At 46.3% G+C, this 22,570-nt stretch overlaps 1 protein-coding gene across 2 annotated transcripts; it reads left to right on the top strand.

Moving 5' to 3' along the window:
• Window positions 1-455: 455 nt before the first annotated feature.
• Window positions 456-21,723, top strand: sema6d (semaphorin 6D). Of its 2 annotated transcripts, none has more exons than XM_071528708.1 (20): window positions 456-594; window positions 7,412-7,586; window positions 8,282-8,393; window positions 9,211-9,271; window positions 9,512-9,574; window positions 9,700-9,801; window positions 10,017-10,107; window positions 10,347-10,466; window positions 10,790-10,878; window positions 11,769-11,986; window positions 12,111-12,242; window positions 13,196-13,351; window positions 13,611-13,784; window positions 14,212-14,352; window positions 14,600-14,677; window positions 14,845-14,903; window positions 15,481-15,537; window positions 16,105-16,287; window positions 17,368-17,609; window positions 17,700-21,723. In XM_071528708.1, exons 2-20 carry the CDS (start codon window positions 7,460-7,462, stop codon window positions 18,828-18,830), a joined length of 3,336 nt encoding a protein of 1,111 aa, XP_071384809.1. In that variant the 5' UTR covers window positions 456-594; window positions 7,412-7,459; the 3' UTR covers window positions 18,831-21,723. The 2 variants fall into 2 exon arrangements, with proteins under 2 accessions (XP_071384809.1, XP_071384815.1); XM_071528714.1 differs by lacking the exon at window positions 456-594 and adding an exon at window positions 6,275-6,291 and having other exon boundaries at window positions 7,489-7,586.
• Window positions 21,724-22,570: the final 847 nt, after the last annotated feature.

The following is a 22,570-nucleotide window of genomic DNA, read 5'->3' on the forward strand; positions in this document are numbered from 1 at the left end:
ATTTTGGGGCTATTATCTCGATTTAATTAATTATATCTCCTTTTTTTGTTATGAAAATCCATTTCTTACTTCATGGTGTTATGTTGAAGTGGAAGCAGATTTAAACTTAAAATCACCTCCTGCCTAAATCCAAACATTTCTAAAGATGTGTTTTACTAAGCAACTCCTCAGCTGAAAAGATTTTAACTAGGCGCTCTTGCTGACTTAGAGTTGGGGGATGGGGTTTAACAGAAGGGGGGGGGGGTACGGGGTCACACAGGAGGAGAAGTGTAGGGAGGGGGGGGGGGGGGGGTTCTTTCTCTTCGGGCTCTAGGAAAGAAAGGAAGAAAGCTAGAGCAAGGCAGAGAAGCCCAAACCCCACTGAGGAGAGATGGATGATGGGGGGAGGGACTGGAGCCAGCGCGCTGCTCATTGGTAGGCTGCGGCTCTCTCTATGGATGGATTGACTTAGCACGGGTCGAATTACACCATTTGCCGTGCATTAGTTTGTTTTTCTCTCAGCCCGGAGAGAAGTTGATTCACTACGACGCGCAGAATATTTTTTCTGGAATTACAGCAACTCAGAAAGGATACAAAATAACCGATTCAAATGAGGTGAGTTCTTTTGCTGCTAAAAAGGGATTTACTTTGTTGCTCCGCGTTACGCAGTGAAAGTCGAGGGGAAACTAGAAAGGCAAAAGACTTTGCAGGGTAACAAGATTTCCTCAACCACGTCGCTCGGCTGCTCTGCACAAGTGATGGTTGCAGGACAGAAATAGTTCCACACTATTTTTACTTGTGCTTCAATCGCATGTGCTGTTCATTCAGGCTGTATAGGACTGCTAAAAAATATATATCCAGTTTAGAGGCGTCCTCCCGGCGGTTAGATGGAGGGTGTAGTGGAGGGTAAAACCCATCTAAACTGTTTACCCAGCTCTTTATTTGTGGAACAGTTTACCCTCATGTATAGACTGACAGAAATCTCTATGATATAAAGTTCAAAATATGCATCTTGGTAAGAAGTATCAAACTGGTGTAAGTTAGGTGAGGACAGTGTGTTTCAGGAAAAAGAAGCATAAATTAGTGCTTTTCTATAGCCAAATATAGCTAATTGATTTCGTTTATACTGGTGGTTGTGTTTTGCCTTATGATGATCACCACCTTGTCAGTTCATCCACCTTTTTTTTTTATTATTTTCTATTAGCACTACATCAATGATTATACATCACGTCGTAAGGATAGCGCATCGTTAATGTTTATGTCTTTTCCCTCTGGTTTCCAAAGTTAATAGTAGTGGAAGGGGGCTGGTATATTGGTATATGAGGGAGGGGGCTATGTGATCGCGGTTGAGCTTTGAAGATCAGTCATCAGAGCGCACGGGCCCGGGGACGGAGACAGAGCAGGCAGAGGCAAAATGCACATATCTGGCCATCGGAGTTAAAAATCTGTGCGCAACTGGATAAGAGAGAGGGAGAAGTGGGGTCCGAATGGAGCATAAAATTACAGGAATATTACATGCTCGTTGTTTTTCTTAAATGGATTACCAGAGGAATACGACATTCAATCGGACTGCCCCATTCATGAGTGAATTCGGATACTCAAGGTAGGTGTCCTCGATGCCTTGTAGTGATTGGTAAAGTGCGTAAAATGTTTTTGGGTAGGTTTTTTTCCCTTCTATTCTTAAGATAACCTGTTTGTTTTGTAGCTTGATATGGACCTCGGATCTAAGACAAGAATAGATCCTAGGCTACTGGCTTTCATTCTATCCGGAGAGGGACTTTTTGAACAGATCCTTCAGAGGGGCAGATAAACAAATACTTGGATTTTAAAGTAAAATATACCAATTTTAAAACACAGTTTCCATAAGATAATGCAATTTAGACAAAGGTACGCGTCGATGGTGACTGACGGACAGTAAAATCAGAGCCTCCGCCAGTGTCGGTCTTTATCAGACGTTGCATACAGAGATTCGGCCGTAGTTTCCCTAGCGTCTCTTGGTCACAATGAAGCTCCCGTGTTTATTTCATCGTGGATTGTTATCAATTGTGTTAAGTGGCTAAAGACAGGAACTAGAAGTTTGTTTCTGAGATTTCGGCTTCACTTTAGAGAGGCAATCACCAATAAACTTGGCATTAGGGTACATATGATTTCACGAACCGTGCTGACATTACACAGCACTACAGCATAAAGGTCGAATAGGACGGGCAGTTGGGGTTGAGGGTTGTTGACTGTTCACTCTCTTAAGGTTACAGTCTTACTTCTCTGTCTTCTCTCTTGAATTCTCTATTTCATTATAGTATATATTCGACAATGAATTGGGGATGCGCACATTACCTTTTGGAGGCAGAGCGCCACAGAAGCCCAGCCCTGTGCATGCATTAGTGTTGTGGAGGCAATTTAGCGCAGCCCCATCACCGTTGTCACTCCACCGCTGTCCCCCGCGTCTTTGTTGTCTTTTGTATCAGTCCTACATGTGGACTAAAAGCGGTTGAAAAGATTTACCACGGATAAATCTTGAATGCCTTTACGCCCCAGCCCGGACAATGCAAGCATTGGAGCCCCGGCTGCCGCGTGGATTGTGTGCGCGAAAAGGGAACGAAATATCCCCACGCAAAGTGTCGCGCAAAACTTGAAAAATTACCAATGAATGAAAGGATTTAATTCATGTTTTATAGAAATGTCAGGCGTGGCATGAAGAGAAGAAAGTCAGTATTTGCAAGGATTATTTTATAAGGAGGAATATATAGGCTATGAGAGTAGGCTAGTTGTAATAGTTTTAGGAATAGGTCTACATAAAATAAATGCAGTAATAAGTGCAATTTTTGCAAATGATAACAACCCAAGGACTTATCCCAAAGTTGTTGCTATTGACTATGATAATGTGCTCAGCCTCAAATAATAATAAAAAAAGACATCTTTAACCAAAAGTGTACAATCATTTCATTTCAGTGTGCATGTGGCAAATATTTTTGAATATTGCTATTCATCTCAATAACATTTCTCCCAAGGCTGTCTAGTGTGGTCCCTTTTACAGAAATAAAGACCAAATAATTTGATTTCAAAACATAAATGAGGAGCGTACATATTTACTCATATAAGTGCTCGGGCTCTATGACAGGGAGAACCCCGGCCTACTTATTCAATCTAGAGCCTTGGTCCTGGCGGCAGCACCAGGCTGCGGCCAGGTGAGCCATCAGAACCGGCCGTGGGTTTGCTGACAGCCCAGCTGGCCTGTGTGTCTTACTCCGCCTCACTGACCACAGGGTCAGAGCCCAGCGACCAGAACGACACCGTTAACCCCCTCTACAGCCGGCTGTAACCCCGGAACAACCGCTGTTAAACCCTTCAATGATCAGCATTAACCCTTTACAGCCTTGTGCTTGATGGTTGCCCTAAACTGCTGTTCAGAAATCTGATTATTCAGTCCGTAATCGGTTGAATAATAAAAATCTGACCCCTGGTGCAGCAGTTCGAGTCTACGTTTCCCCACTCCCCCAATACAGGTTGTTACACCCCCAGAACAGCCCTAACCCCTTTAGGAGCCCCAGAGCAGCTCTCCTGAACCCCTGAAGCAGGGCCACTGACGGGGGTGGGGCTCTATTGTGCTCACTTGCCCAAAGCCCCTTTGTTTCTCGGTCACACCTGCAGCTCAGCCCCTTTGTGTTCCACTATAGCAGAACTACTGCTGAGAACAGCCTTTCTCCTGTTTCACTCCTCCTCTCACCAAGGTAGAGAAGAAAGGAGGGAGGGAGGCTCGGTTTAGGGTGGCACAGCCCTCTCCTTCTGCCAAATCTCTGAAGCAACAAGTCCAACCTAGCCCCTCAGAAGTAATCCTTGGGTAAATAGCAAGTGATTAGGGGTAGTGGTTATTATTGAAGTGGGAGAAGCGGTAGTAATCATTTCTGGGCCTGTGTGGACGGCTGCTTTAATCGTCTGGCTGACTCACTCTCCTGTGTGGCTGCATCTTGATTACTTTCTCAGAGCCACGGTCGGGAGTTGGGACAGCCGTGTTATAGGACACAGCCAATTTTGGAAGTAGAAACAGACAGACGTACACGCCTGCTTGCACATGCATACATACACCAACTGTAAGTGAGGTGAATGAGTGAAAGGCCTGAAACTGAACTCCCGGGTTATCTGATTTCCTGTGCTGCGAGTTTACAGCTCGGTATGGTGCAGGATGACAAGTCAAGCTGCCCCAAGGAGCAGTGGCCATTGTTCCACTGGGATTACATCCACCCATCACATTCACATGCAAGTTACGAAACCTCACACAGCACTGTTGTTTGCCATCCTTTTATTGGCCCCAATTCCTCCCGGTAGGGCTTCCCTGCAAAAGGCACCCGAAGCTGCGATGGATGAGAGGTTGTGGCAGAGACGGGGAACCGTGCACATACTCGAGTGAAAGCACACCCGAGAGGAGAATATATGTTGATTTGTCGTGCTATGCTTGGAACACTAAATCTTCAGCGTTAACTAGCAGAGTTGGGCTACAGGCCCCTGCACCCACCAGTCAAAAGAAATAGCAATCCTGCAGGCCCCCTCCCCCTCTCCCCTCCCCTATGTTTAACACCATGGGCCCGAGCCAACAACATCAGCAGAGAAAGTGCGTGATTGTAGGACATTGAAAAGCCTGTAATAACAGAGGTAGAGTGGAGCAAGGCTGAATGGCACTGAGTTGCGTGACAAGCTCAGCGTCTCCAGGCTTGTTGAGGCCTACATGCATGCACACACACACACACACACACACACACACACAGACACACACACACTGGAGGGCAGGAACCAGAGAGCACATAAGAATAGTCAATAGAAAACATGCTGGGCTCACTAGAGATTGAGAAGTAATTTTAGATCGCTGACCTCTGGATGTCTTCTGTTTCTGTTTTGCATTAAAGTTTCTGAGGAAAGCCTATGCCTCCGCAGTATGGCTATTACCATGCAAGGAATCATGGGAGATCGGAGCTGAGCCTCCGCCTCTGGTTGGAGTGTTTTTCTCTTGAATTGTTTAGTGAGAGAGAATGACAGAAAAAGAGTGGTGTGTGTGTGTGTGTGTGTGTGCTTAAGAGGGAGCGATATAGAGTAGGACTCTAAATTCTGACAGCCAGGCAGATGATTTACCTGTGAACACAGCCAAGTCTGGGCTATAAGCACAACCCACAGGCTGTATGATAACACTATAGAATTGAAATGTGGTGCTTGGTTTATTTACCTTTCATAGCTCCCCTTTTTTCTATTGTTGTGCATTTGGTGTCTATTCCTGTCCCGGGCTTCTCCTGGAAACTAGGCACTTTATTGCTAGGGTTTTAACACAGCTCATTTCTTTGTGTACGCTTCTGGACCAGGTAGTAAAAAATAGTTGTGATGCTTTCAAGGAGCGCCACTATCTCCCTTGTAGAGCAGTATCATCAATTTTCGTTTAGATTAAGTTGCTGACAGTTGCCCTTCTGTATAGATCTGTGAGCCAGTGTGCATAGATCTGCGGATCGTTTGTGGCAAGAGATTCATTTGTATCTAAATTAGAGTGTAGTGGATGCTGCAGCCTCATTGACGTTTAAAGTCCCAGACAGAGACAGCACTGTTTTTGCGTTCATAGAATTTGCCCATCTTGTCGAAACATCAAACCCCTAATTTCACTAATAAGTGGACTAATTGAGGTGAAGCGCTGACTTGCCCAGGCCTTGCGTTACCCACAGTCATAGTGACACTGCTCTTTCAAAGGCCTCAGTATCCCACAGAGTGCTGAATAGCTGTGATTACGCACTGTTGATGACTAAAACACCCTGGCATCACTCTGATTCCATTTCACCACCACTACCATTCTTCTAAGTGACACATCATAACTGTTCAGACCAAAATTGGATTATTAGTGAATGGCAAAACCGTTACTCTACGTATATCAGCATGTAGGCTTTAAGGCATTGCTGTCAATCCATATGTTATGTAAACCCTTGTACACTGACAAAGTCTAAAAGGCTGATGATGTGATACATATTATGGCTGTCGGGTAAAAACCCTGTATCTCCAAAATGTCAACGTAAAACTGCCTCGTTTGTAGCTCGACGGCCCTGTGTTTGTGTGGTTTGAAAGTGGTTTGAAAGGATTTCAAAAGCCCAATGGTCGTAGAATTCTCTCAACCCACAGAGGAGCATGTAATCCTTCAATTAAAGTTAAAACATGAAAATGACTAAAACTGGAGTTATGAGGTTTTCACATGACAGCAGCTTAAGTCCATAGATTGCCTTTGCTGGCTGCTGATCGGCCATGCTTCCTGTGTGGATCAATCAGAGCACTAATGGCTTGGCAGGCAGGGCTCACAGACAGAACTGGAGCAGGTGTGCTTTGGGGCTAATTGAAAAATGTGTCAATACTGTTTGTGTGTGTGCGTGCGTGCGCATGCATCAATTCTTGCATTACTGCATGTGAAAGAGTGATTATGTATGTGCATTTGTGTGTGTGTGTCTGTATCCCAGTATGCTCCCAGCTAATCCATCCCTCTGCCTGTGTGACGTCTCCCGGTAAATTGTTTATATCCGTTCAGGCTTTGCCTGCATGAATAATTTGTTTGCCTTATAAATATTTGACTGTACACCGTTCATTAATATGCACAGACACAGCCTGTCTCTAAAGCACTTCTTCACGCACTCACATACACACTAAACTCCTGCCACTCCCACAATAAATTATTACCCATGTAGCTGCTGGTGTATCATGTCTACAATAAGATGCTATGCAAACTATAATCCACAAAAATTAATGCTATGTCAAAACAACTGGACACGACTAGATCCTCATGACACAATGATGAGTGAATCACTGCACCACAATAAAGCTCACTGGCCCCAGGGAAAGAATGGAGCAATAACAGCCAACAGAGCGCTAATGGAAGTCAGCTAAGGTCAGAGCAGAAGCAGCACTGGCGATGGTGATGAAGTTGCAATGTGCTGATGAGTGTTCAGCCTGGCCCGGGACGGACCAATCGTAGCACAGATGTACAGAGACAGCAGGCCTGCCACGTTTCTAACAGGGCGGACTTCCGCTGCATCCAACCCACACCGAGACACCCTACCGGTCAGTTGGCTGACCTTCCCTCGGACAGCAGATGCTGGGAGAGGTAGAGGGGAAACGCCAAGTTCTGCCACTGAGCGCTCAGTCAGCAATAAGCCGGACTGGGCAACTGTTGGAGAGTGTGTGTGTTGTGTTTTTACTAGCGTAGAGGGTCTCTGCAAGAATAGAAAAACAGGAGAAGTGATCATTTGCGAGAGCGGAACCTTTGTCAGAACTCACTGGGGAAATGAGTATTTTTTATCTCAAGGGTCAAGATTGGACATGTAGCTGTCTGAAGTCAAGGCTCGCCATAACGGGTTGAATGGAACTTAATTGAATGTGATCACACGTCTGTCAACACAAGCGTGTGTTTGTGTGTTCCCAGGTAACATCTCCATCAGTGTGTAACAGGAAGTGTCGTCTGTGAGCAGCCATGGGCCAGAGAGCTGTGCTTCAGCTCAGTGAACTGCTGCTGCTGCTGCTGCTGACAGCCTCACACACACTCCTCGCAGTCAGCTTCCCCGAGGACAACACACCCCTCGATGTCGTCGATGCACACTGTGAGTACACACACGGCACCAACAAATCAGCTCGGCAGAGAACCGCGACAGCGATTACAATTAAGTGCAACTTAATTTCAAAAGCCAACAGCAATCCTTGCAATTTAAGTATAAACGTCTTAATTTTTAATTCGCTTCAAGGCCTATCTTGTTATGCATAATAGTCGTAGAAGTGAAGAAAAGTAGCGGCGGCCCCCTCCTTCTAGTCCTGTCAGCAACCCTAGCATGGCACATCCATGGTAATAAAATCAATCTGTTCTATGGTCAGTTGTAACATTAAGTGGATTCCATTTTCCTCTCTGTAATGTACTGGGAGAACAACGGAGAGATGTGCTGACATAGGCAGCCATTAGCTAACACACAGACACACACACAGGCACACACGACACGCTGATATAATTACACGGAATATAGATATTTGTACTGTGGCACTCATGTCATTACAGAAGGATTTCTATAAAGCCGCTGTACACAGCATATTTATACCTAATCAGTGCAGTATGTGATGCAGCAAGAAGTGTGTGTGAGCACGGTCTATGTTTCTGAGAGCGTGTGCGTGTTTGTCTTACTATAATTGCTACTACTAATAATAGTAATAGTAGTTGTAGTAAATGTAATGTAAAGCAATAAAGCGGCAATTTGTGTTCTATCTGAGTTTCCCAGTAACAGTGTGTGTGTATGTGGTGTCTTTCCAGATGCACGGCAGTACCCCGTGTTCAGAGGCAGGCCCTCTGGCAACGAGTCGCAGCATCGCCTTGACTTTCAGTTGATGACCAAGATACAGGACACTCTGTTCATCGCTGGCAGGTAAACCCAACACACACACACACACACACACACACACACACACACACACACACATACACACCGTCTCCCTGGTTCTCTCTCTCACACATCCCCAACACCGATACACTCACTCATTCCTTGGCAGGTAAACAGTGGCGTAAGGGAAAAAAAGCTCTTAGTGTTATTGGATCTGTGGCTTCTAGGCCCGCGACTGATGTATATGGCCAGTATTGATCCGGGGATGACGTCTATCATCCCAGCCTGATGCTCTGTCAGGGATTTCTTGGCATCTTTACATGTCTTTTTTGGAATTTATTGGCACTGGGATTAATCTGACCGCCAGCACTAATATTGTAGCAGGAAATCACCCGGACATCTACAGTATAAAACTCACACCACTGGGGCCAATGTAATCACCACCACATGCATCACTGTTGTCAGGTGAAACTTGACAACTTGGCTAATGCCAATTTTGAGTATTCTTATGTTTTTGCTGAAGCTGAAGTAAAACGTGGTTCTCATAATTTCATCACCGTTGGGCTTATGGATTTCAAAACCCAGCGTGTAATTTAACAAATGAGTGGTTGTCAATGTAAAATTAAGGCCGCCCTGAAAAGTTGACATTGAAAAAGGATATCTCAAGTTTTTACGCAGCAGCCACAACATTTCAGATTTCACTCTGCGTTAACCCTGCAATACCCAGTTTGCCTTCAATTAATCACAGAACATTTTAATGAATTGTTGTATTTCATATAAGTTAATGCTTGGCTGTGCTGGGTTGTGCTGTGCTGCTGGCGTTGGCGTCACTGAGCCGTGTGTTTGTTGTGTCTGCCCACAGAGACCAGGTGTACCTAGTGACTCTGAGAGAATCCTACAGGAATGAGATCATTCCTTACCGGGTAAGATTCTCGCCAGGAGCTGCTCTCTCAACCCACAAACACTAAAAGGGCTCCATAGAAAATACTCAGCCATTCATCACACACTGGACAGGTTGTAAAATGAGAGTGGAAACGACTCTGTGTGTGTGTGTGTGTGTGTGTGCGCCTGTGTGTGTGTGCCTGTGTGTGTATGTGTGCCTGTGTGTGTGTGTGAGTATGTGTGTAGTGCTTGTGCCTAATGCTATGGGTTGCTATTTACAGAAGCTAACATGGCGATCGGGCCAAGCGGACAGGGAGATGTGTGCCGTCAAGGGAAAACACAGAGTAAGTATAAAACTCATTCACCTCGCATTCCACTCTTGCATATTCCACCGCACCGATAGAGCTGTGAGGAGTGAAGGCTGGCGGCATGTCAACACGTCTTTCTGTGTCGTGCCTCTTGTTTTCAGGACGAGTGCCACAACTTCATCAAAGTGCTGGTTCCCAGAAACGACGACCTGGTCTTCATCTGCGGGACCAATGGCTTCAACCCCATGTGCAGATACTACAGGGTGAGTATCCAGAGCCCGTCCCCGCCCTGCTGCCTTCATATCAACTCACACTGTGAATTTTATGTCCTTTTAGGTGCTTTGTTTATTTAAATCACTTTCTAAATACATTTGACTGAACTAGTTTGACTAATTTGCGTGTGTGTGTTTGTGTAATGTTTCCCCAATTTCCCTATATCTAGCTCTTTTAACGTGGGTGTTTGTTGCGTTCCTTTCAGCTGGATAACCTGGAGTTTGATGGGGAGGAGATCAATGGATTGGCACGGTGTCCATTTGACTCCAAGCAAACCAACGTTGCCCTTTTCGCTGGTAAGGTGGTCAAATACACACATGCACGCACACGCACACACACACAGTCTTGCTGAAGAACAACTAATGTGTTCCTGCTTACAACCTCATTATCACCTCTGTGTCTTTACCACAGTACAACTGAGCCTGCAGTGATAACAACTCAGCCAATTAAGCCATACAAAGAAATAGAAATAAAGGAGCAGCTGAATAGTGGTGTAGCTGAGTTTGCGGTGACCGTGCTCCTCCTCTTGTTTCAGACGGGAAGCTGTACTCCGCCACAGTAGCAGACTTCCAGGCCAGCGACTCTGTCATCTACCGCAGCATGGGTGACGGATCGGCCCTGAGGACCATCAAATATGACTCCAAATGGCTGAAAGGTAAACAAATGACTCTCCGCATTAAACCAACCCAATTCTCTCTCTCTCTCTCTGCCGTCCTGGAGACACACACGTCAGCTAACTTCATGCCCATGGTGCTTGTGCATGGTTCATGTATGTGGCTGTCGGAGCTGTTTTTGGAGTGATGGAGCGCTCTCCTCGCTGGCCAAGCTCCCTGGGAATATGGCCTGTTCTCTCCCAGGCAATCTAGGTCACTCCCAGTCATATACAGCCTTGTACAAATCCCTGAAATATTCAGCATGCACAGTGGTGGTGACGGTGCAAAAATACACTTCAACTCTCTCCCTGTGTCTCTCTTTCAGAACCTCATTTCCTGCATGCAGCGGAGTACGGGAATTATGTGTACTTTTTCTACCGAGAAATCGCAGTGGAGCACAACAATCTGGGCAAGGTAAGACAGTCCACCTGCCGTTTATAATGCATTACGTATTCCACACAAATGTGTAGGCCTTTATCCAAAGAAGGCCCACACTTCCCTGGGTACATGCAATTTTAGCACAGAGGTCTCCAGTGGTAATAGGACGCAACCAGGCGACTTCTGTAAAACAAATTAGATTACATGAGAAAATTCAACAGGCCGTGTTTGCTGGGAATGTTTTACTAGTGTAAAGTTATTACACAGTGATAGGATTTGTCTCCCAGGGAGTGTGCACTCTGTCTGTCTATCTCTTAACACACACACACGCACGCATGCACACACACACACACACACACACAGAGGGCATTAGGATGTTCTATGTCTGGGGCCAACTTCACCATGCCTCATCCAGAGAATAGCTGCTCCGGCCAAACTACAGGAAGCCAGCATCCTCCATCAGCCACCAGCTAATAAATATTTCAACCCTACTAATGCTGGGGGTGACACCTGGCCTCTGATGGAGGTTTGCACTGATGAATTATTAAAACGGTCTTAGCCAACTGCTTCACATGCTTCATTTATACCCGAAGCCTCGGTAACATGTGCAATCAAACAGGCAAACACGCTCGCACGGCGCTGGTTAAAGCCAGTCAAGGCCGTGGGGCGTGTTCGTTTTTTTTTTATGTTTGCTCCAATCAGGGTGTACAAACTCAAAAGTACAAAGTTGAAGATGAGAGTGTGTGTGTGTATGTTTTAAGTCGTGTGTGCTGAGTTGCTACAGGATGGAGAGATGCATTATTCAGAATGTTGAAGTGTTTTAGTGACGTTCACTCCGCTGCCTTCTTCTTCTTCTTCCTCTTCTTCTTCCTCCCTCCACCCTCCACCCTCCCGCTGTCCTCTCTCAACCCGCCCGCTCCTCGCAGGCTGTGTATTCTCGCGTGGCGCGGATCTGTAAGAATGACGTCGGCGGGTCTCAGCGCGTGTTGGAGAAGCACTGGACGTCATTCGTGAAGGCGAGGCTGAACTGCTCGGTCCCGGGGGAGTCTTTCTTCTACTTTGACGTGCTTCAGTCTGTCACTGACATCATCGACATCAACGGGGTCCCCTCTGTGGTCGGTGTTTTCACCACGCAGATGAACAGGTGAGCCGTGACAGCTGTCAGTTTAAAGTGAACCAATCCTGGAGACGGAAATACAAAATTTAGATGGACATCAAGCATTGACGTCAGATGTAAACATTGTATTGTGATGATCCGTTCTCCACAGTATCCCAGGCTCTGCAGTGTGTGCCTTCTCCATGGCCGACATAGAGAAAGTATTCCGGGGCCGATTCAAGGAGCAGAAGACCCCCGACTCTGTGTGGACCCCGTTCCCAGAGGAGAAGCTGCCGAAGCCCCGGTAAGGATTTAACTTTGGCGTTGCTATCTCCCGTCCGAAAACTTCCAAGATGTCCAGAGCCAAAGTAGCAGAGCAAAAAGCAATATTGAAAAAGAGCTTCTTTTTATCTTAAAATGTCATCTTTGCTTTTTTCTTAAAATGGCATCTTTGCTTCCTTGATTTGATGCAGTTCGTCATTTCATCATTTCCTGATGCTGGGGTGGGACATAACACAGTGAGGGATCATTCAAAAGTCTAAATCAGTGGAATATGAGTCAGGGAGAGAAAAGCAGTTTTATTTGATGGGAGGGACAGGATTGTTAAAAAAATCTGATGGTTTTATTGGTTAGAAATTTATATTTTTACGCCTACTAGTGCAGCATGAAGTCACCATGAAAGATCCTCTGTTTTCCAGGAAGTAAAGCTAATGGGAGTTCATTTCATGGGGACTTTAAACACGGCTTTTCTTGGACCAACTTAGGTGGCACTTGACACGGCATCTGTTTACCACCTGTCATTTTGCCCTTTTCTTAACCCTTCCATATCCAGGTTAATCCCAATGAAATCAAATCTTTTTCACCAGAGGCGGACCTGGTTATTAGCTCTGACCCAGCACACACATTCACCATCTGCTGATGATTAAATAATTAATCTGGCATAATTAGACGCGTTGCATATTTAACCTGTTTACAGTCAGCACATACGTTTGTTGCCCTGCCCTGCGTCCAAAGCACAAAGTCCACGAAGCACCTCATTACCCCAGTAAATGATTGATGGAGGATAACCATGCATATGTATATTTTATGTTTCCATTTGGGGTCTTTTTGTGATCCTAATAAGCACCTGCTCCCCCGCCCCCCCCCTCTCTTTCATCCATTTCAATACGCTTTATCACTCCCTAGTGGGTGATAGTACAGGCTGCTCTTTGACCTTTTGCCCTTTGTGTGTGTGTGTGTGTGTGCCCTCTGCCCCAGGCCCGGGTGCTGTGCGGGTCACGGTCCAGCTGAGTCCTATAAGAGCTCCATCGAGTTCCCTGACGACACCCTGCAGTTCATCAAGTCCCACCCCCTCATGGACACGGCTGTGCCTTCCATCGGGGACGAGCCTTGGTTCACAAAGACACGCGTCAGGTAAACGGAGAAGCAAATTAGGCCTGTAAATTTAATCATGCATAATCAAGCATATGGGCATATCAATATTCAAACATTTAGAATGCCGGCTGTACCTGTAAATAGTGAAGATGCTGATGTAAGATGCAAAAAGTAAAATAACCGCGTGACCTTAAGTAGGCCACGGGCCGCGGTGATTTATTTATTCAAATGGCTTCTCCTATTTTGCATGGAATAACATCTGCTGTGACTAACCCGCGCCTCTCTGCTGTGTGTGAAGGTACAGGCTGACGGCGCTGGCGGTGGACAACGGCGCCGGGCCCTACAGCAACTACACCGTGGTGTTCATCGGCTCTGAGGCCGGCGTGGTCCTCAAGGTTTTGGCCAAGACCTCGTCCCTGTCCCTCAACGACAGCCTGCTTCTGGAGGAGATAGACGTCTTCAACAGGGCCAAGTAGGGAAACATCCGCTTTCTTCTCTCTCTCTCTCTCTCTCTGTCTGCCTCTATTCTCTTTTTCTCTCTCCCTTCTCTGTTCTGGCTGAGGAGTCAGCAGCTTTTAACTCAGAGCAGAGCGGTACTTCCTGGCACAGATGGTGGTGTCTGTCTGCTTTCTCTCTCTGTGTGTGTGTGTGTGTGTGTGTGTGTGTGTGTGTGTGTCGGCGTGATTGTGTTTGCGCTCATGTGCGGATGCATACGTGCGTGTCCGCGCGTGCCAGAGGTTACAATCCTGTTAAACTGTGAAAAAGCTTTTTGTGATCTCTCCACCTCACATCTGATTAGATCTACTGAGACTGAAACAGTAGACAGACTTATCTGATAAAACTCTGATCAGGTTTCTCTCTCTCTCTCTCTCTCTGCCTCTTTCTCTTTTCCTTTCCAGGTGCCTGTCTAGCCGCGAGGATGACAAGCGTGTCCTCTCGCTGCACGTGGACAAAGACACGCATAGTCTGTACGTCGCCTTCTCCAGCTGTGTCATCCGCATTCCCCTGAGCCGCTGCGAACGCCATTCCTCCTGCCACAAGTGAGTGACACGCAAATAAACACGTTGGAGGTTAATCTGTGCCGTGTGCGGTCATAGGTTTGTGACTTTATTGTTTTGTTTTTCAGCGAATATCATAAAGGGAACGATAATACCCTCACCTTATGACTAGTGGTTAATGTTCAGTCAGTCACAAATGTTAATGGTGTACCTCACAGAATGATTAAACCTGCTGTTGTGATTGCGTGTGTTTTTGTGTGTGTGTGTGTGTGTGTGTGTGTGGCCCCAGGTCCTGCATAGCATCGAGGGATCCTTACTGTGGCTGGAAGACTCATGGAGCCTGTGACCGGATACAGCCTGGTGTTTTGTGAGTACAAGCCCCGGCTCCAGAGTTATCATCAGTTGCAATAAAGAGTGCAAACATTATAGATGAGTAAATGCGATAGCAAGAAATTGTTTTGCAGCTCGTATCCTTAATCTCTATCTCTGTGTTGTCTCTCTCTCTCTCCCCCTCTCTATCTCTCTCTCTCTCAGGACTGGATATGAGCAGGACATTGAGTTTGGAAACACTGCCCATCTGGGAGACTGTCACGGTAAGGCTCACCTCCATGTCATGCCATCTATCTTCACAGACACACACATAACACACAGACACACAAAGGCATACACACATGTACACAGATGAAACACAAACCCATCTCCACACACACCATGAGCCTGCACACTCACACCAGTAACCACTCCAGTAACTTGCCCCTACATGACTCTATGTGCAGTATTAACACACACATCTACATACGGTACATGGCCACCTGTAACTAATGGACATGTACAATTATGGGTCATGTTCAGCTGGTGCAAACGGTAGAGGTCTTATGATGTCTGATGACCAGTCAATGTGCCCTTTACGGACTTTAGTTTGGATCCTCGGTCCCTTCGTTTGTACCAACTGAACATGGCCCAAGCTGAACCTCAGTATTGATCAGAACCAGAGGGCCTCCAGTGACTCCAGTGTACAGAGCTGGGGAGAAGGACACTGCTAGCGAGTGCTTTACTATTGTTAAGCTAATTAAACTGCACTCTTAGTGTCTCTTTGGTATTTTTTTATTTTTTTTATTTTTTACTTCTGAATTCCGTTATACTGATTTCTTGTCCTTTTAATTCTTTTAGCGTTTTTGGCTACTACATCAGCGCCAGATTACAAATCATTTGGCGACCCTACCTCTGGTTAGTTTGATCTTTTACTCAAATGGTTTCTTTCCTTGAGTTCAGCATCTCCAACCCTGTCTTTCTACCACTGCCACCGCTCATTCGTCTTCCGTAACAGAACTCCTCCTGAACACTTGTCACCTGCATCATTTTCATCGTCACCGGCAACAGCTCCACGGCGACATCAGTGCTCTATCTCAGCACAGATTCACTTCCTCTTTGTCACTCATGACTTCCTGATCCCTTCCTTCCTCCCTCTTGCATGCCCACCCGATCTCACCATCTTCTGGCATCATTACTGTTGTGTACCGACTCCTCTTTCAAGATCTGCTCCTTTTTCCCCTTCCAAATTGTCTGAGCAAAATAAAATTTCCTTGCATTGATTTCTGAATATCAAATTCTTGCTAAACGTTAATTGTGATGACAACGTTTTGATGTCTAAGCAACATTCATGAAGACCTATTATGTTTTCAGACACTAACCCCAAAAAAGTACCCATTGCCCCATGCCTACTAACTGGGATGATAACAGTATGCTTTACCCATATGTCTGCACCGTTTGTTAACAATTTGTTTGTCACCACAGACATGGAGTTTTCATCAGCACCAGTCACTGGCCAGCCCAGTGGGCCCATACACCCCCCAGTACTCATACCCACTCAGAGCCCCGGCTCTGGGCCTGATCCAGAGCTCTACGGCTCAGGCTTTGTGCTGCAGGATGACCCAGCCACCTCCCATTCTTTAGACTCTCTCCCAGGGGGCCAAGAGGGTAAGGCCCGCAGGGAGGCAGCCAGCACGCTGCATGGAGCCCTATCTGATAGCTGCCAACAACTCACAATACGGCACACAAATGCAAATGCACACATGCGAACACATAGGCAAACGCACACGTACGCACGCACACGTGCAAACACAATGGCAGCTATTTAGGGTTTCCATCAGATAACATGGCAGACTTTAATTTCCTTTCTTGTACTTTTTCTAGAAGAATTCATATTTTCATTTGCAATTTATGTTCCTGTGCATCTTATACTTTCATATTAACATTTTTTTCTTTTACATGGTGAAAATTATTTTTGCTTTCTTTCTTTCTTTCAACTTAGTTTTTTTTTCAGTTTTCTAATCATTAAACCCTCCACTTAGTATTCTTGTATTCTTTCTTTAGCTTCTTTTCTTTGGCCCTAGCGTCTGTCTCTGCCAGCATAGATCTTGTAACCGTGGCTTTGGTAACAATTTACCCTGGGTGGTAAATCATTGGCCGGCCCTGCTCCACTACATCTCTACAGCAACTGCACTATGGATGACTAACTCTTCCAATGTCTGTGGTTACTAACAAACCTTCAGTAGAGCTGCAGGTGTCTCAACACCTGGAAGGCGAACGTCGTGCCTCTTTCTTCCAACCAGCTTCCTGCTGGTTGATCTCTTTTGGGAAATGATTTGGTTCTCCGTCCCAGATAGGAGTGCACTCCTAACCCCTTTTTACTGGTTAAATGCATGAAAAAAGCCTCTAGTGGAAAACGGAACAAAGCAACACTTCAAGTCTTCCCTTCTCAACTAACATAGCACTACTTCTCATAGATGGTGAACTGGATGTGGGTACCTAACAGCTTCTGCCAATTTTCACCATGTTTCTTCTTCATCTGGGCTTAGATGAATAAGAATCTGTCAGTGCATATGGAATTTTGGATTTGGTTGACAGGCTACCTTTTGGGGGGGGGTAAAGGCAGAAACTCATGCATGGTTGAGTTCACACGCAAACATGCACACTTCTGCTGTTGGGTGGGGAGGCGTGCTACACAGAGCACTCTGGTTGCATCAGGGGGTTAACCAATCCCCCGTTCTTTTGTAGGCGTGTGGGAGATCCAGGCAGGTGAGGCCAACCAGATGGTCCACATGAACATCCTCATCACCTGTGTGTTCGCTGCTTTCCTCCTGGGTGCTCTGCTTGCCGGCCTGGTGGTCTTCTGCTACAGAGACTCCTTCCTGCGCAAACCAAGACATGTCCACAAGGACGCGGAGTCCGCCCCGTCCTGCTCAGACTCCACTGGAAGCTTTGCCAAGCTCAACGGCCTCTTTGACAGCCCAGTGAAGGTACAGCCATCAGAGCAGCTCTCACTCTTCATTATGATATGGAACAGAATGTGAAACTGAATTTAATTGATTTTATTCTCATGTTCGTAGGAGTACCAGCCCAGCATGGACTCTCCCAAGCTGTACACCAATCTGCTGAGCAATGGCAAGGACTTGAACACACCCAACGGTGACACCAAGACCATGATCCTGCGGGACGGCTGTCAGCCCCCTGAGCTGGCTGCCCTGCCTACACCTGAGTCCACCCCCGTCCTGCAGCAGAAAGGCCTGCAGCCCATCAAAAACCAGTGGGAGAGGGGTCACGGGAAGGTCAGCGGCTCCCGCAAAGAATCCAACACATCAGCCAAGAGCCCTCAGTACCTCCCTTCCTCGCCGCCTCCTCCTCACTCCAACTCCCACCACCCTCACCTCGCCCTGGGACACTCCCACATCCCCAGCGCCGTTGTGCTACCCAACGCCACACATGACCACACTCACCTTGACATTGGAGATGATACGCTGCCACGATCCTCGGAAAAGAAACTGAAGAACACAGACTCTAAGGGAGGTAGGAAGGACCAAAAGAGGTCTGTGGATGCCCGGAACACCTTGAATGACCTTTTGAAACACCTCAACGACTCTGGAGCCAACCCCAAGGCCATCCTTCAGGAGGGATCAGGGCCGTGCCCGAGGCAGCACCTCATGCTGGAGCCCATGGAGGCCCTGACTGAAATGCCCCCCAAGGTGCCCAGCCGAGAGGCCTCCCTGTACTCTCCCTCCTCCTCCCTGCCCCGGCACAGCCCCACCAAGAGGGTAGACGTGCCCATGCCCACCACGCCCACCACACCGACGGGCAGCCTGAGCATGGGGGGCACCCTGGAGAGGCAGAGAGCGGGGTACCACCTCCACCGGAGTGCCTCCCAAAGGCACTCCCTCTCCACCTCAGCAAATGGGGTAACCATGGGGGTGTCTGTGTCTCGCCAACACAGTATGAACAGAGGGGGTTACATGCCCCCAACACCCCCCTCCAGACTGGACTCCCATGGCGGAGCGATGGGGGCAGGAATGCACTCGCCCCACCCCCCCTCTGTATCCCGACAGAGCAGCTACAGTGGGCATGGCTCACTCCCCCGCACGGGGTTGAAACGGACCCCATCATTAAAGCCGGACGTGCCCCCTAAACCCAATGGGTTTTCACCACAGACTTCACAGATGAGAGTGGTCAATAAGTACAGCTATTAAACGAGCATGGACACTTGTGAGTGAGCTCTAGGACTTGACTGTTGAGTTTGGAGCCATGAGGCCTAGGGGGCCTAAGGATGGGGTAGGGCCTAGTGTGTTTGTGTGTTGAGGTGTGTTCCCCCTTTGAATGATATGCACATTCACTCACACAAAAAAGGGAATATCACACATGTGGCCAAAGATACTCCTTGGGGCTTGTTCGCTCCCTAAGTCTCCATCTCCCTCCCTCGTCTTGGTAGCCCGGCCTACGAACAGTGGACAGTAGGGAATCTGCTGCTCCCCACTGTATCTGGGCTTGTGTGTAGCCTGTTCCCGTGTTGGGTACGAGGTTTACGACACCGGAGAGGGCCATTACGCAGTCTGTGTGTGTGGTACCAGGTCCAACCCAGTGGAATACTTGAAGAATGGGTCTCATTTGTCACTGCCTTTGAGCACTGTCTTCCCACTAATGTGAACTGAACAGAGAGGAGAGAAATGCCTGTGTCAGTAAGATGGGCTGGGGGGGAGAGGAAAGGAAAGGAGAGGAAACTAAAAAATCATAGTATGCATGTTTCTTGAGATACGTGTGACCACAAACAGCTGAATCTGGCAGGACGCTAACAGGGAAACAGTTAAGAGTGTAAATGATTGTGTTTACGTGTGCGTGTGTGTGTGTGTGTGTGTTGGTTGGAAAGCAGCTTGGTGTAAAGGCGGCACACATTTTAGGCCCTCGCACCTGGTAATCAAGAGTGGTGCCACACGCCATATGATGCACCTTAAGACCTGTCTAAGACCTAAGTCACTGTCGCCCATTTTCAACATCAAGATTATCTCTTATTTGGTCTCATTTTAAACCCATCTAAACCTAGCCTAAACCACATTTCTCTGTGTATTAACTTGAGTGTGGCCCTCCAGTCAGTAGAAGGGCAGTGTGTTTGGTAATGGGTGAGGTTAGGTTGTGTCAGTCTGGGTATCTGCTGGGACAGGGACTCTCTGTAACTCACTGGGACATGTTACTAAGTACATTTGCTGCTACTGGTTTTAGATAAAGCTGCCTGTCGTGTGATGGTCTCTGATGCATTGTTTTTTCCCTCCCTAGACTGGGATGTCTCTTGACTTGGGTGTGCCTGTGTGTGCATGTATGTGTCATAGTGCAGGCAGAGGCCAAGACTTGCAGATTAAGTTGCGCACGCACCAATCAAATGCACTGTTCGATACGAGTGGATAGATACATGGGGGGAAAAAATGCCTCTCTCCAGGACTGAAACCTCCCCTTACCTCTGCTGCCCCTTTATAGGAATTATACTGGTGGCTCAAGAGGCTCCTTTCTTTATGTAGCAATGGTATTAAAAAAAAACACAGTACATTTCTCATCTCCTAGTATAAATGAATTTTGAACAAAATGGTTTGCCTTGATAATGTTCTACTGTTTTCCTTTAAGACATTTCCCATATGAAATTAAAGCAGCACCAGTGGATTAGCCCATGTATATGAATTCAAAGTTTCAGGGCAGTTGTCCCCTCGCAAACTAGTGTCCCCTAATAGCAGCTTTTTGTAAACACAAAACTAGACTTGTGTTGAATTCTTCCTGCATTAATCCTATAAAAAAAGGTATATTAAACTGACCTTAGAACAGTACTTGGATGTAACAGCTCTGTCATGTGTCATGCTGGTTCTGCAGCCCGTGCTCCCTGTGCAGTTTCCCTGCAAGTGGCCAGTGTACAATCAACACAACATTTACCAATGTGTCCTAATGAGTCATGCTGGGAATGACAAGATCCTGTACATACTTATAAATAGGAGTATAAATATTTTTAGGCAAGTGAACCTGAATCTGTGCATTGTGTGCCTTATTCAACAAATGATCTGCTACAGTATATAATATTGGCAATGTCAATTGGTCCTCAGTATCTTATTGTCATATACTATATAAACATTTTTTTTATAAGCAATTTGTTTGAAATTCAGCCAGATGTGTGTTGATAAATCACTACCTAATCCTAAACTGAGATGAGGTGGAAAATAAATTATCTGACAAACCGCCCGAGAATGCAAGTCATAGAAGAGAAGTCAAAAAAACGTTTATTTTGGGCATGAATTGATTTTCTTCTTTTCTGCCGGTGTTGAAAAGAGGGTGTTAATCTACCACGTAAAGGTGCCATGCAGTGAATGTATTTTTCATGACAGTGGGATGTAGGGTGGCTAGACCTCGCTGCTCTGGCAGACGGCTCAGCGCAGCACATCCGGCCCACAGCCAACGTATTAACGCAGTGTTCACATAAAAGCCGTCTACTGGCATGGGCAGTGGTCATGCAGAATCTGTAATTCCCCGGGATTGCACAGTGACAGGGATTGTTTCTAATGGCCAGACGGGACGACCGAGGGGCGATTTCTCTTAGCGATGGGTACATAATTTGGGTGATATCTGTAATCCTTCTGAGTGTCAGTTGCCTGTTTGAGCCCAAAGCCACATTTTGTTTACAAGTGATGATTGTATGTAAAGACTTTCTGCCAGTCATCTAACCAGTGTTTGGGCTCTCTTTTATACGCAGACACACACGCAAACACACGCATACACACGATATCATCGCATACCGGTTGTGCTCAACTGCCTTGTACATTGCAATATGAACTGGGTCTTTCTGTTGCAATCTCAATTGAAGCCTTTATATTTCAGTCTGAGCTCCGTGTAAGTGCAGATGAACCAGATTTTGTCAACATGTACTTTTGATTTAAAATACTGTGCAACATGGCGATGCAAGGCCAGCTGTATATATGTTCTCCAGAGTATTTGAGCGTGTAGATATGTTGTAAAGTTGTACTGTGAATGTGTAAATAATAATGATGGTCTTTGTTTCATGATATTTTTTGTTGATTTTTTTAACACGGCATGTATAGTTGAAATAAAATATTACTGCACAGAAAATGTGGTCTTGGGATGTTCTTTTTCATGTTGGAAACCACAGCATCTTGGCTTTTTAACCCCAGAATCTACTCTTTAGCTGGGTTTTTAAACACGGAAAACTGAAATTAATTGGGGTTTCTCATGGTTCGAGTAAACATGAGAAGATGATGAAGAAGTGGGCTGCAAAGAGCTAAAAATCAGATGCTTAATGCTTATGTGAATCCAGCCTAAGAGCACATGAGATGTCTTTGGTACTTAGAGCATGACTGGGTTGGGGCTGATATGTGTCCTGTGCCCTGTGAGCTGAGTATCAGAGAAGTTAAGAGTCTGCAGAATGATTAAGAGCTTCGGGGCTATTTTTGGAACTTGGTTGTTTTGAAGTTTGAGGCCAGCACAGAGTCAACCACTCCAGATAGCATGTGGGAAAGTTTCCAAAGTCGTTTGTTGCTGTAGAGACTGAACATCTGGACTAACTACTGCTCTGGGCTTAAGATCTGAAGCACCAATGAGCTGCAGCGCGCACGCACACACACACACACACACACACACACACACACACGCACGGAAACACACAGAGCATGATGTTTCCATGCACATATACAGGGCCACGATACACAGTCCTGTGATAAGATCAGCTATCATCGAGAGAGAATAAAACAGCGATGGATGGGGGAAGGGTGATTATTTTCCCCTTGTTTATGATTCGCTGGATGGACAATATTTATATTATCCGCTGAGGAATGACAATCTCACGCCCCCATCATAAAACATACACACATGTGCACAGAAATACAGTGCAGTTGTTTTGCTCATGTGCTTCCCATGCTGTCATCGCTCTCACAGACAGTTTTATTTA

Source organism: Centroberyx affinis, unplaced genomic scaffold (genome assembly GCF_046629955.1).
Source record: "Centroberyx affinis isolate AG114_WGS23_722 - 3 ecotype Tasmania unplaced genomic scaffold, CSIRO-AGI_Caff_v1 ptg000122l_1, whole genome shotgun sequence".
Taxonomy (NCBI): Eukaryota; Metazoa; Chordata; class Actinopteri; order Beryciformes; family Berycidae; genus Centroberyx; species Centroberyx affinis.

Coding starts and splice junctions, on each gene's coding strand:
- sema6d (XM_071528708.1), top strand. CDS start 7,460: ATGGGCCAGAGAGCTGTGCTTCAGCTCAGTGAACTGCTGCTGCTGCTG. Junction 9,272..9,511: donor ATGAGATCATTCCTTACCGG/GTAAGATTCTCG, acceptor TGCTATTTACAG/AAGCTAACATGGCGATCGGG. Junction 14,678..14,844: donor CGGATACAGCCTGGTGTTTT/GTGAGTACAAGC, acceptor TCTCTCTCTCAG/GACTGGATATGAGCAGGACA.